Source organism: Ambystoma mexicanum, chromosome 12 (assembly GCF_040938575.1).
Source record: "Ambystoma mexicanum isolate Mex_15411 chromosome 12, UKY_AmexF1_1, whole genome shotgun sequence".
Classification (NCBI taxonomy): Eukaryota; Metazoa; Chordata; class Amphibia; order Caudata; family Ambystomatidae; genus Ambystoma; species Ambystoma mexicanum.
Window position 1 is genome coordinate 691,156,500 of NC_090936.1, and position 12,623 is coordinate 691,169,122.

Below are 12,623 nucleotides of genomic sequence, written 5' to 3' on the forward strand. Positions count from 1 at the left end.
GTAAACAGTATAAAATGTCATTTCAGGGTTGAAAAATCTAATCTAAATCTAATCTAAGAAAAATCTAAATGGACACCTCACCCAAGACTCTCCCAGGCTGCAAGGAACACGCAATAGGTTAAAGAGGGAGCATTTGGCAAGACCACCTACCAAAGTATGTTGTGACCTCTGGGTGATGACACTATGAGAAGATGTAGTGACGGCATGCGAGGCAATGGTGGAGTTACGGCATCCAATGCATGCACAGACAGGAGGATGGCAGTCTTTGATCACAGGGACACAACCAAGTAGCCCAGGACTAGAGGAAACCGAGTAATCCAGAGAGCCAATGGGTGTCCATGCAAAGATCCAGTGGAGGCCGATTCCACTGTGGAGTCTGAAAGACCAAATTCCAGGGCGAAAAGTTTCAGGTTTATTTAACAAATCCAAAAGGCATTCCCAACTAATCCAGGGAACTGGCCGAGGGTTCTGAAGCTCGTAAAAACACAGAAGCAGTCCAAACAACAGAACAGTAGTGGTGAGACAGTGGGAGTCCAGATATGTCTCTGGTCAGAAGCTGCAGTACTGGAAGCAAGCAAAACAGGCAGACAACGAAATATGCTACTCACATATGGCATTGAGGAGTGGAGAAACAGTCTGCTGTCAACGCCTAAATGGGAAGATGTGGATACCAGTCACTGCAGTTTGTGAGATGTCACGCCATCAAGCGTGGTGTACCACTGGAGGTTCCGGGAGTTGTGCTCTGAGTCGAACTTGGTCCGACAGGCACCATGGCAACCGACAAGAGCCAGGACAGCATGGACATTCTTGCCGAGCCAGCAGCCTGACAAGTATGAATACACTCTGGGAGGAGACCCTTCGTTTACCCATTTCCTCCACTTGTCTTCCCAAACTGCCCTCCAAACCCTTAATGTGTTACTTCCTAATCCTTCACTCCCTCACACACCTCAGAGTTTTGTGGCTAGGCAGGTGATGAGCTGCAGGGGGAGATTTTGTGTACTTCTGCGCAACTTAACCAACATGGTGCTCCACTCGTCAAAGCGCAACGGGCAGTAAATACACATGATATTCTACTTCGCTTTGAAAAGTGAAGTCCAGGGAGGACATACAAAGCTTTGTAGCTTGAGATGGAAGGAGTGTTGCTCCGTTGCAATTTAGGTTTGGAGATATATTGTGCTGTGTTACAGAATTATAATTTTTCAATCCATATCTGGTAGCAGCATCTTTACCATTATTATATGTGGCCTTGATAACTCCTGAAGGAAAAATATCCCAAGGAACAATGGCAGCACATTCTCCTGACAAAAGTTTCTGGTATGAAAACACATGGTTTTAGGAAATATCCTTTGGTAGTTGCTTTCTATGCAGGACAACTTAACAACATATAAACACTTTTCTTAATTGCCATCAGGTGACAACAGTCTGAGCTTACACAATCAGCTATTTATTTAGCAAAGGAACTTTACATTTTGAGTGGAAACCTTTAAATAATAGAGAAGCACCAGATCAAATTTGACTTTGGTTCAGAGTTTTTACAAATCTGTGATTCTGTATTGACAGGAACTCATAAAATATATTTTCGCCAGATAACTCTTTAAAGAAAGGGTACAAAAGTGGGGGCGTTCGTGCGCTCTGCTGAAGATGGCTGTTGACTAGAGGAAGTCGGCACCAGCGTTCATATCCTTTAAAGATAGCCATAGCTGGAGGAGACCAAGGAGGCAGAAAATACAGGGTGTCGAGCACAATCCTCACTTCAGACTTTGGATCAGCCCCTATTCTGTGCCGCACTAGATTGTGGGCCTTACTGCTACGGCCCACAGTTCCGAGGGCAAAGCCAAGCCGCATAACTTGCTCGGTTTGTCTTATGCAGGTTCCTACAAGTCCACACTACGAAGCAGGGCCAGGTTAATTTAACTCCTTCCACTGACTCAACCTGGCTGGTGGAGGCGGTTTACATTGTTGAGGCAGTGGATTGGGGCCCTGGGTGTGGGTGATACAGAGAGACTACCCCCAACTGGCTCTCCACCCACTTCTCTGATGAATCTGGCGAGGTGTTTGTGGGCCATTCTAAAATGTGCGAGAGCCTCATGCATCCCAATTGCTGTTCTAAGCTCCTGCTGAGGCGGGGAAGACGTATTGCTGTACCCTACGATGTGCCTGCTAATACATGATCATAGGCAATAATAAAAAGCAAGCCAGATTTAACGCTTACCTGGCCTCTACACCTCTGAGCAGAGGCGTCCTGCATAAAAACATGCCCTGGCTAGAGCAGAGAATAGTGTGACAGAATCTATGGACCTGTCTACTGTCACTGTCCTGCTGAACTCTCTCAAGAACAGTGTTGTCTCAGTGGGGCAGAAATTCAGCTCGCTGACCTGCAAGATGGAAACCTCTATAATTTGAACTGTGAATCTATTTTATTTTTTTACTTTATTACATTTGTAATGCGCACACTAGACCCGTGGGTATGATGGCGCAGACAAAAAACAAACAATAATAAATGGACATATACATAACATAAAGGATAGGTTCCATAGGGGCGGACGCTCCTCTCTGTCATAATGACAAGTCTTTCCGACAGGACCACTGTAAAACATTCATCATGTAGCGGATAACCATGAAGTAAATGTACAGAAAAGAGATTCCAGTAATGGACAGAAAACCATTAAAGAATCGAATTGCACTTCGTGACACCCTTGGGCAGGTATTTACAACGTTTAAGAAAGGTGGGAAGGTTGCTCGCCCCACAACCGACTCAATACAGTCTCTGTTATGGTGTGAGAACCAGTCGCTCTGGTCAAACCTGCAAGTGATAATTAAGTCCAGGCGTCTAACCACCCCTGGACCTGTTCTCTGACGTAACCAGGCTAAGACCTTGTTGCGCAATGCTTCTTTGGATTCTTTTCTCTCAATTTTCTGAACATTAGTTATAATAAAATTTCTATGATCCATTACAAAATCATATATGTTCACATCCTTTATTTTTGGCATTTGTGCCTTTTTCAGTTGCAAGTTCCGGGAGAGTGCTGTCTTCAATTTAGAACCCAAGATTGTAGGCTGGATAACCTCTTTGTGTGCATTGATTGACTCACGTCGTGGAACCAAAGGAGCAATTTTCCGTGGTCCATCAATGTTGGGGAACGGGGCCTTTTCTTTACAATCCTCAACTGCCCCAATCGGTATCAGTGAGTCAAAACTGCCCCAGTCGGTTTGAGTCCCTTTGTCTATTATTTCCCTTTGTATAAGGGCTTGACCGGCAACATTTACAAAAGAGGGCTGTCCAGGTAGATCCATGCGTCTGGGAAGCGGTGTTCGCATTAAGTGGCCGTAGGCTCGATGCCCAGTTATTCAGGGCTTCTGCTAATAGTCTGAGATCAAATGGGTCTTTACAGGCGAGTGGTTCTTTAGCAATGTTAGCCATATGCTCAGACCACTGGGGAGGACCAATGGCCTCCAGTAGAGGAGAGGTTGACATAGCTCTCCCTTGATGAACAGGGGATTGTATGATGTAGGGCATCTCCATCGTTGCCACAAGTGGGACATCTATGGGCGATAGTGATGTCTGCTGAACCATAGGGTCAGTTGTTTGTAGATTGGCCAGGGGTGCTTGTATCTTATGATCTTTTTTCAAAGAAGGACTGTCTAAGGGCTGTATCAAGCTGGAAATTTTATGCATAAAGGTAGGGTCTTCGGATAAGTCAATTTTTATAGAGAATTTACTCTGCTTACTCAGGACTCTGTCTCCGGCACTCACTGAGCGATGCGACCTCTAGTACCCGATCCCTATTAGTGATTGGGGAAAAGGACATGGTCTCTGCTGTGCCCCGCAGGGCTTGTTTAGGTATAGGATTTGTCCCAGATTTCTTGTGAGCTGCCATCCTAATGCTCATGTTAGAATATGAAGTAGTTAGGCACCAAAGCAGAAAGGAGACAAAAGCAGCCCTCTCCGAGGGAGGAATTATCACCCATCTAGCAACAGGGTATCGGGACTCTTACCAGGACGCGCCCAGCGGAACCCGGTCGGCGCACCTCCGTGACTTCCGCAGTAATTCACCGGACTGCCGCCGCCGGCAATCACAGCTGCGTGTGATGCTTAGGATGTCAGGTGGGAGGTGAGGGCACAGCTCCACAGGGCTACAGTGCCCCCACCGTCCCCCCGAAAAGCCAAGCCACGAAGAGGCGAGCCACCGCCAGCAACGCAGCTGCACACAGCACACAACCGGCAAGAGAGGAAGTAGAGGAAAGAACCTAAAGGGATGAAGGAGTCAAGCTGCACGGCCTGCCTACCGCCGCTTCTGACAACCATGCACCATTGAATGGAGGAATACAGGAAGTTTCCTTCCTATGTGGCACAGTCTCTGAAGGAGAGGATTGACATGGTTGAGGATAGCTCTGCCCTATTGCAGAGAGACATGGTCGGGCTTCAAGCAAAATTTAAAAAGAAATTTGCACCAATTGTAAGGATTTGGAGATGAGATGTGGAGGAACAAAATATGCCTGACCGGCCTGTCTGAGTCGACGAATATTGAATGCAGAATGGAGGACTTTATTGAAAAACTCCTGCTCAAAATACTTGATAATCCTCCCTTGCCACAGCACTTCACTCTAGCGCTTGGTCAGAGATTGCTGATAGTCGGATCTCCTCCAGGCACCCCTCCACACCAATCTTCATCAAGATGCTTAACTATCGAGACTGCAATGTACTGCTTGCAACAGCCATGGGGAAGAAGATCTTGAAACATTGGTCTACTAATATGTTTTAGTTCCATGGTTAAGAAGGTGTTGCGCTCACCTGATATCCCCGGGGGCATCTGGAAGGCTCTGAGATCTGGAACCCTGGATGCGTAGTTGCCCAGTGCTGAATAATGAATCTGCAATTACAGTAGGGAGGATTTGTGATGACTGTCTCTAATGGGTGAATCTCCCACCTCCCTCTGGCCAATTCCCTTCCCACTGGGTTCTTTTCTCACCTTAGTTATTTGTAGGGTAAGCTATCCTTCCTGCGTTTCTTGTGCAGGGGGCGCTTGACGTTTGCTGGCGAGCTGCCCGAGTTGCTTCACCGGTGTGGGCCCAGGCCTGCTGTGACTCCGAATCTGCTGATAAGCAGGTAGGTTTGTTAATTGTAAGTCTTTGTTCTGTTTATGGTGGGAATTCGTTAATATCTTTATCTCCTTCTTTTCAGGTGCGAAGGACTTGATGCTGGCGTGCCAGATGGAGAGGCATGTTTTCTAGGTAAGAGAAAGCGCGAAGCGCAGCGCCTTTATTGTCTTTTAAAGCTAACCTGTGTTTTCTTCTTCTCCTCCTCACAGGCCGCTTTGGTGCTGGAAGTGGATGAGCGCTATGAAAAACAGGCCCACGGAATCCGTTAAGGTAAGTACAGCACTGTGCAGTTGTTTAATAGTGAAAGCGAACCTAAATATGTCTCTTCTCCTTTGCAGATGTTGCTGTGGTGCTCCTGATGGAAGCGTGGCGTAGTGCAATGGAATTTATGTAAGACTGATGGAATTCGATGTTTTGGAAGCGCGCATTCTAATATTGTTTTTCCCTTTCTCGTTATTGCAGGTCGCAATGTTCGAACAGCAGCTGTGGTAGCGGTTCGCCTGAAGTCCTTATGATAGTACTCGGAGGTGAGTGATGTTTATTCTTCTCTCGGTTTCCACAGATTGCAGCCCAGTTGAGATTCTGAGTGCTGGATGGTGTTTTCTCAGGTAAAACAGAATAATCTTGTTCTTGTTCTTGCAGGATTACAGGCAGATGCTGAAGACCAGGAGCTGGACACAGTGAGCGTCACGCTGCGGGTTGCAGAATAACTCGAAGCGCGTTCTGCAGTGAGGGTGTGGTTTATATAACCCAGGTAACGTAGTACCAGGGAAAGTAGTTCCAGGCCTGCCACACCCAAAACACTAGACTGCATGGCTTGGTTCTTAGAACTAGACTGTGTGGGTGCTTCCATGTTGGATTTAAAGGCCCATGTACATAAATGGGACCTAGTTTGAACAGCCCTTCCTTCCTACATGTGAGCATGTTGCCAAAGGCGCCAGGACTGGCTCCAGGAGCCCTTTTGCAGTGGTTTTAAGGCCCTCAGGGTTCTGGTGGGAGCCTGATTGTGGCACAAGTGGTCATGACAGAAGGCAAGGAGACGCTTCCATTGGACTAAGGAAGGAATGTGGAAATCGGGTCTGTCAAACAGCATGATTTACTCAAGATAACCATACACATGTTTTTGCAGATCCTGTAACAGCTGAAAACTTTGCAAAAAGAAGAGTAAAAGAGTCAAAGGGTGCCCTAGCAGCAAAGCCCTCTACATTAGTCAGGAAAGCAAGCAGATTTACTGAGTACGCTAAGACTATAGCTAGTCTTTGAGACTAAATCTGTCACTTTGCCAAGTTTCTCAAATTCGAATTTGTAGTGATTATTTCAGTAGTTCGGAGGCAAAGCTAATTTACAAACTCCCTAAACCCTTTTCCCTTTGGAACAAGTCCTTACCAGAAATCCCTGATAACACTGTCTGTTATTGTAATGTCTCTTCCACATTTGATCCTCAAATTAATTTGATTGCGGCGAAGAGCCAAAGAAACCTACAAACTTTACGCAGGGGAGGACCCATCCACAGGGAATAAAGAGCAAGAAAGGACTGGGAAATAGAGAGAGCAGCCAACATGAAGCCCATCCCAGGAAGTTCGAACCTGGTAACACAAAGCTGCAAGAACACTGATCCCCAGTGGCAGGGGACTTCCAGGAGCGATTAGCAGATCGCTACGGAGGAAGCCACGGTCCTGACCAGTGGGAGAGTGGGAAATAAGCTAACAGTGGCGTGACCTCTGGTAGGTGTACCATGTGGTCCTGCAACTGCACCGGAGCTGTGTGGCTCAAATCTATGCTGAGCCGCAAGGACGGAGTGAAGGAAGCGTGGATCATTGAAGCAAAGCGAGTAAGCCCATCATCACCCGAGGAAGAACCAACAATGATGTCCATACACGTGACGGGAATGGCGAAAAACCTGGGATGAGCTTGGGGCAACTCAAGAGTCAAGCGAGCCTCAGAAGTAATCTCCCTCATCACAGTAGTGATACCGAGAGAACTGAGAATCAAGAGCGACTCAGGAGTACTCTCCCTCATCTCAGTAGTGAGCTCTAAAGAGTCAAGGGTGCATCAGGTGGAATCTCCCTTGTTACAGTGGTAATCCAAGTAAGAGTCAAAGAGGATACTAGACAACAAGAGCTGTCTGGAAGTAATCTTCATAGTGTCATAAGACAGGGAAGAATTGCTGGAGCCTTTAGGAAGCAGTGAAGAGACGTTTGAGAACTATTGCAAAAGACTATCCTAAAACAGCCCTCAAGACGGCCATCAAGGTCATTCTCCTGACCACACTCTCTTGTTGACTAAGAAGCTGAAGTAAAGGGTTGTTGGAAAAGAGATAAAGACTGAGCCTGTTCACCAGTACATTTGAGCCATTATCCTGGTGCTATTTTCATTTGGATGCTGAACCCTTTTGTAGAATAGTGGTAGGGTTAGAGTAGATTTTTGGATTGAGGATGGACAATTTTGTATTTGGACAAACATCCTGATGATGAGCACCCAAGTTGATAATTGTTTAGGTAGGGATAACACTATAGAGATGGGGAGAGGTAGGTTATTTTCTTTATTTCTTAAATAAAACTTTGCTGAAACTAAATAAAACTTTGCTGAAACATAACACTCTTTTGTCCGACTCCTTACTCCTCCACACCACATGACACACTGAGTTTAGGATGTTACTGACTTTCGACACTGCATCCATATAAGACCTCTGTTGCTCCTCATACACCTCTGATCATATTAAGTGAATCCATCAAAGTATGGAGAAGGTTGAAAGGAGTCCTCTGCAAGGGGATTTGAAATGGTGAACCGGTTTATCCATGGCTCTAGATCGCTTTTAGGCTGTACTGAGTTAACTACCCATAGAAGCTATTGATTATTTGAAAGAACTCTGAACCCTTTCCGCCTAATGGGTTATCCAGAGGTTGGTCTTTATGACGTCACCTGTCCCCTGGCTTGCCAATCCACAGCATCACTATTTGAAGTATGATTTTGTGTCTTACTGGGCCACAATGTTTATGTACACATTTGTGGTTGTAGTAGGTAGTTTTAACATTTTAGAAGAGTAGGATACTGGATATCCACTCAACTACTTTATTGCTTATATTAGGAACTGTATATTGCTTGACTAGTCTATTTTTTATGGCCAAGCGAATAAATGTACATAAATGCTAAAAAAGAAAGTGAGTTTATTATTCATGTTTCTCTGAATATATAAGACACTATATTGCAAGCGCAGGCTGTGATTAATCCAGTGGAGTCATCACGAAATCCCCGGTGGGGATCGCCACCCATGTGGCCAGGGAAGGCAGACGCTACCTGATCCGGACCCTGGGGGTGGCTTTATGAGGGAGGATCACATGGGAGGAGACAACTGCCATAGAGATGTTATAACTTTATTGGATGAAGCACAATGTTCCCTCCCACTTTTCCCTAAAGACTACCCTAATTGTATATTGTCATTTAACACTTCCGCTTTTAGAGGAAATCAAGAAACCTTGTCCTCACAATATTCAAGTCAGGCCCCACCTTTAGTCCAAACCCCCCACAACTCCCATATACCACCTTCTGTTTCTAATGTGCCTTATTGTAAACATCCTGAGGAAAAACCATTTCAAAAGCAGAAGTCTAATAACATTCATGCACACCAACTCCCATAATCCCTCGGGTACTGAGACAAGGAGGAGGAGGATGAAAGAGTTTGTGCAGAGTGCCCAGTGCCCAATGCACAGGCGAGTTGTTTTCCAAAGCCTACCGTGCACAGAATATTTAAAGATGCTGTCCGCACTCCAAAGTCGAGCAGCAGTGCAGAAGAGGATGGTACACTCCAGACACACAAAGGCTTACTGGGACAGAAGAGATGCCGCAAAGGATTAGGAAAAGCCACAGAGACGCGAGTAACTGCGCAGAAGCTCCTGGGTGTCAGGTCGCTCGTGGAAGCAGCGTTCATCCTTCTGGAGCGAGAGAAAAAGCCAGTGTGTGACCACAGAGCCGCACAGAATGTTGGGGAGACTGCTGCTGACTCCAGGGTGGAAAGCGGCTGTGCCACAAAGGCGCAGGCAGAGCCAGAGACTTAAGGAGAAACCAGTGAGTCTACCCAAAGCATCCAAGAACCCCAAGATAAAGTATTGTTGCAGCAGCAAATAAGAAGAATGTTTTTATGCAGACAAGACCCAGTGCCAAGAGAAACCCCAACCCAATACAGGTGCATGAGAGATGCCAGTGTGGAGAAGTTGCTTGAGGAAGTGCTACCTTAGGCAAATATACCAAGTACCTCACGCTATAGGACATTTATTTGTATAATCAAGGAACTGCGAATCAATTAAGAGACGTCCTGGCGGGTAAGTACACCAGGCAATTGAGTTTGATTAAAGGAACTATAAAAGAAACCCTGGCAGGTGGATGAGATTGAATGATGATTCCTGGCAGGGGAGAACACCAATCATTCTGCAGTGTTAAAGGATATCTTACAGAAGAAAGTAAATACTATAGAAAGATTGTTACAAAACGTGTTATTTAAACACAAACTTTGAGTCCAGTGAAGGGACAAAGGACAGGTTAATTGAAGTGGAACTCTTGCCATCCTATTCAATTAACCAGGGAAGGGGGAGGGGGGGTGAAGGGGTGTACCCCGTTAATCCAAGGCTCTTTACCTTGGAGAACAATTTTGTCGGAGTCATCATTACATTTTGGTTTTGAACACGTTTTGCTAACATCCAGAAAAAGACATTCCCTTGCATCCTTTGTTTTTGTTTTAGTGTGAGGGTCAGGATAGGACGTGTTGGACATGTTACAAACTTGCTGACATAGTTGGATTCTTAGTTTTCATTTCTAGTTGGGAAATTCCTCTTAGAATATGGCCAGTAAGGCAGTTTCCCAACTCGTTTGTTTCAATAAATGTTTTAACTTGAGAATATAAATCCTTGTGTCTGACTCTCATTTCTGACCCCTCACAAAGCAGTTGGTTTACCAATACAACTGTGAGGGTAAAATATTTATAACCGCTAAGGTTTATCATACGTACAAGTGTTAAACATAGATTCACAGAGAAAGGGCACCCACAACAATGTTGCTGTCCAATAGCAAGCCTGTCGGGTGCTCTGCGGTAGTAGTATTTCTTGCTCTAAAGCGCACCAACCCAACTTTCTCCAGAGCCTTCCTTCGTGTACAACACTATTCTCCTGCCGCAAAACCTGCACAGCCCCAGGTGGGCATTTAGACCACCTTTTCAGTAGAGGTTAGGCTCTGGCATGCACGGTAGGCAGCCAAGCCTTCCCTGTAGCATGTAATACAGAAGGTTTTGTTTTTGTTCTCAATCAGTTTTTTGGATATGCTGGTTTGTTTGGGGAACTAGCATGGGTGGGGAAAGATCTTTGGGGTTAATGTGTGTTGCAGGTTTGTGTAAGCAGGAAAGACTAAATATGACTTATCTAAATGGCTAATATCACAGTTCACTCTCCAATATGGTTATGGTTGTTATGAGAACAAGCTCTGGGGATATCGCATTTGGTCATGGACAAGATTAATCCTATATCATTGATGAATTGGAATATAGAAGTGGGTAATAGGAAAGCCCATCAGGTTGCCGAGTATGACAAGTGGCAGAATGTTTACATCTTATTGGTACAGGAAACCCAACGATTCACAAACCGTAGGAACAAGCAAGTGGCCTACTTGAGCAAATTCAAACTCCTCATACTTATAGCTCCAGAGGAGTAGCTGCATTTATTTGCGCAGAGACTGAATTGGGATATCCAGGGCAGGGGGTGAGGAAGGGCACAGTGACCTACAACGCATTTCCTCCTACAACATTATCCGATCTTGCACAAGTAGTAATGATATATTCTGCACCAGATCACTTTTATGAAGTGAGATGGTGGAAATTCAAGGGGGGAGGGGGAGTGGGGTGCATTGCTTGATGAGGAATCCTGGCTCGGCTTATTAAACGATATTGAAGTATTTTTCGATGGGAATGTTGCCTCAATAGACATGTGGCTGTTCGGGAGGAATTTTAATCTTATGTTCGGAGAATGTCCACTTCATGGAGGCAGGTATATTGAAGATCAGGAAGGAGTTAGAGAGTTGGGAGGAAAAACTCAAAGTATAATCTGATCATATGGAATGCTGCAGTAGGGGAACATTAGGGGAGATGGAAAAACGAATGGATATATTTCATGACTTGGCTTAAAGGGAAGTGTGATATTTAGAAGGCAACCTATAGGCTAGAAGATATGGTGAGAAAGATAGACTGGGGCACCGTCTGGCATGGCTGGTCTCAAGAGAGGAGACAACATGCTGTTGGAGCAGTAGTAAATCGGGGAGGGGTGTTGGATGTCTGAGTTAGCAGGATATTAATATCTTCTTCTTAGTGTCGAAGTATATGTTTAAGCAGGAGATCAAGGTTTTTCTACGGAGTATAGACCTCAGACGAATTAGCTGTGAACAGGCTGAGAGCTTAAGCACCCCAATTATAGTGGACAAAATCGTGGAGGCAGTTGCGGCTCTCCACAGCGGGAAGGCTCGTAGAACTGATAGACATACTTCTGTGAGGCAGTTCATTCTTCAGTTTTAGCGTGAACTAAAGATTGTATACAGGTAAAATATTGGTCGGAGGCCATAATGTATCGAAATTGCTGGAATGTAATTTGTAATTTGTCTTCTCAGTGAGTAAAAGCCACAATGATCGCTACCTGATTTTGGTTTGTTTTGTGCAATCATTATAATAAAACGACACTATAGTTTCTAACATGGGACAATAATGGGAACTTTTACCTTTTACAATATATTTGCAACATCTACAGATTTGTCTGCCTTCACGGGTACTTCAGCTGGACAGAATGCTTTTAAAACATGACCTAGAGCTGTTTCCTGGTTCTCGCGTGATCCTGATGTTATTTAAGGATGTCAAGAATGCTGCAAGTCTACGGAAAATGGCAATGGAAGGATCAATTGATGGGGCATTACTCAGCCCTTCAATGGTAAGCAAATTCAAACTACTCAAACAAAGGTGGATAGATATGAAATGTAAATCTAGATCTCTTTTTGGATAAAATGTGTTTTTTACTAATATATGTTATTTCAGACTGCATTCAAGGTTTTAAGGAAGTCGTTTTAGCAGCACTAGTGCCGATGTAAGCTGAAAGTTGTTTATTATGGCACTGTTGCATTAAAAAGTACAGTTTAATTTGGATTGGTCGTTTTAAAAAAAAAAAGGGTATTTCTTTTCCATGATTATGACAAGATCCATCATAGAAATGGCAGGTAGGCCAGTATTGGCCTCATTACAAGTGTGGAGGTCCAGAAATAAGGCTGCGAGTCACACCGTACCGGCCCACTTCCTGGACTGCCACACTCCAACTCTGCCTGCCATTGCCGTTACACCCAGCAAGTCTGACCTGCCAGGCTCAACCGCCTCGGACGGCAGAGTTTTCAGGGAAGCACCGTTAACAACGGTGCCAGTGCTTCCGTGAACCCATTCCCCTGGAGTCCTTTGGGACTCCACGGGAATGTGGACTTCCCGAATCCGCCGCCACTTATCCAGGTTC

The 12,623-nt window shown here is 45.1% G+C and overlaps 1 protein-coding gene across 2 annotated transcripts in view; it reads left to right on the forward strand.

Moving 5' to 3' along the window:
* Window positions 1-12,623, forward strand: part of TPRKB (TP53RK binding protein) — a 139,344-nt gene that overhangs the window by 45,938 nt on the left and 80,783 nt on the right. For both annotated transcript variants that reach the window (XM_069629227.1, XM_069629228.1), the window contains exon 2: window positions 11,880-12,056. In XM_069629227.1, the coding sequence (XP_069485328.1) occupies window positions 11,916-12,056 (141 nt within the window). In that variant the 5' untranslated portion in view covers window positions 11,880-11,915. The remainder of the gene's footprint in view (window positions 1-11,879; window positions 12,057-12,623) is intronic.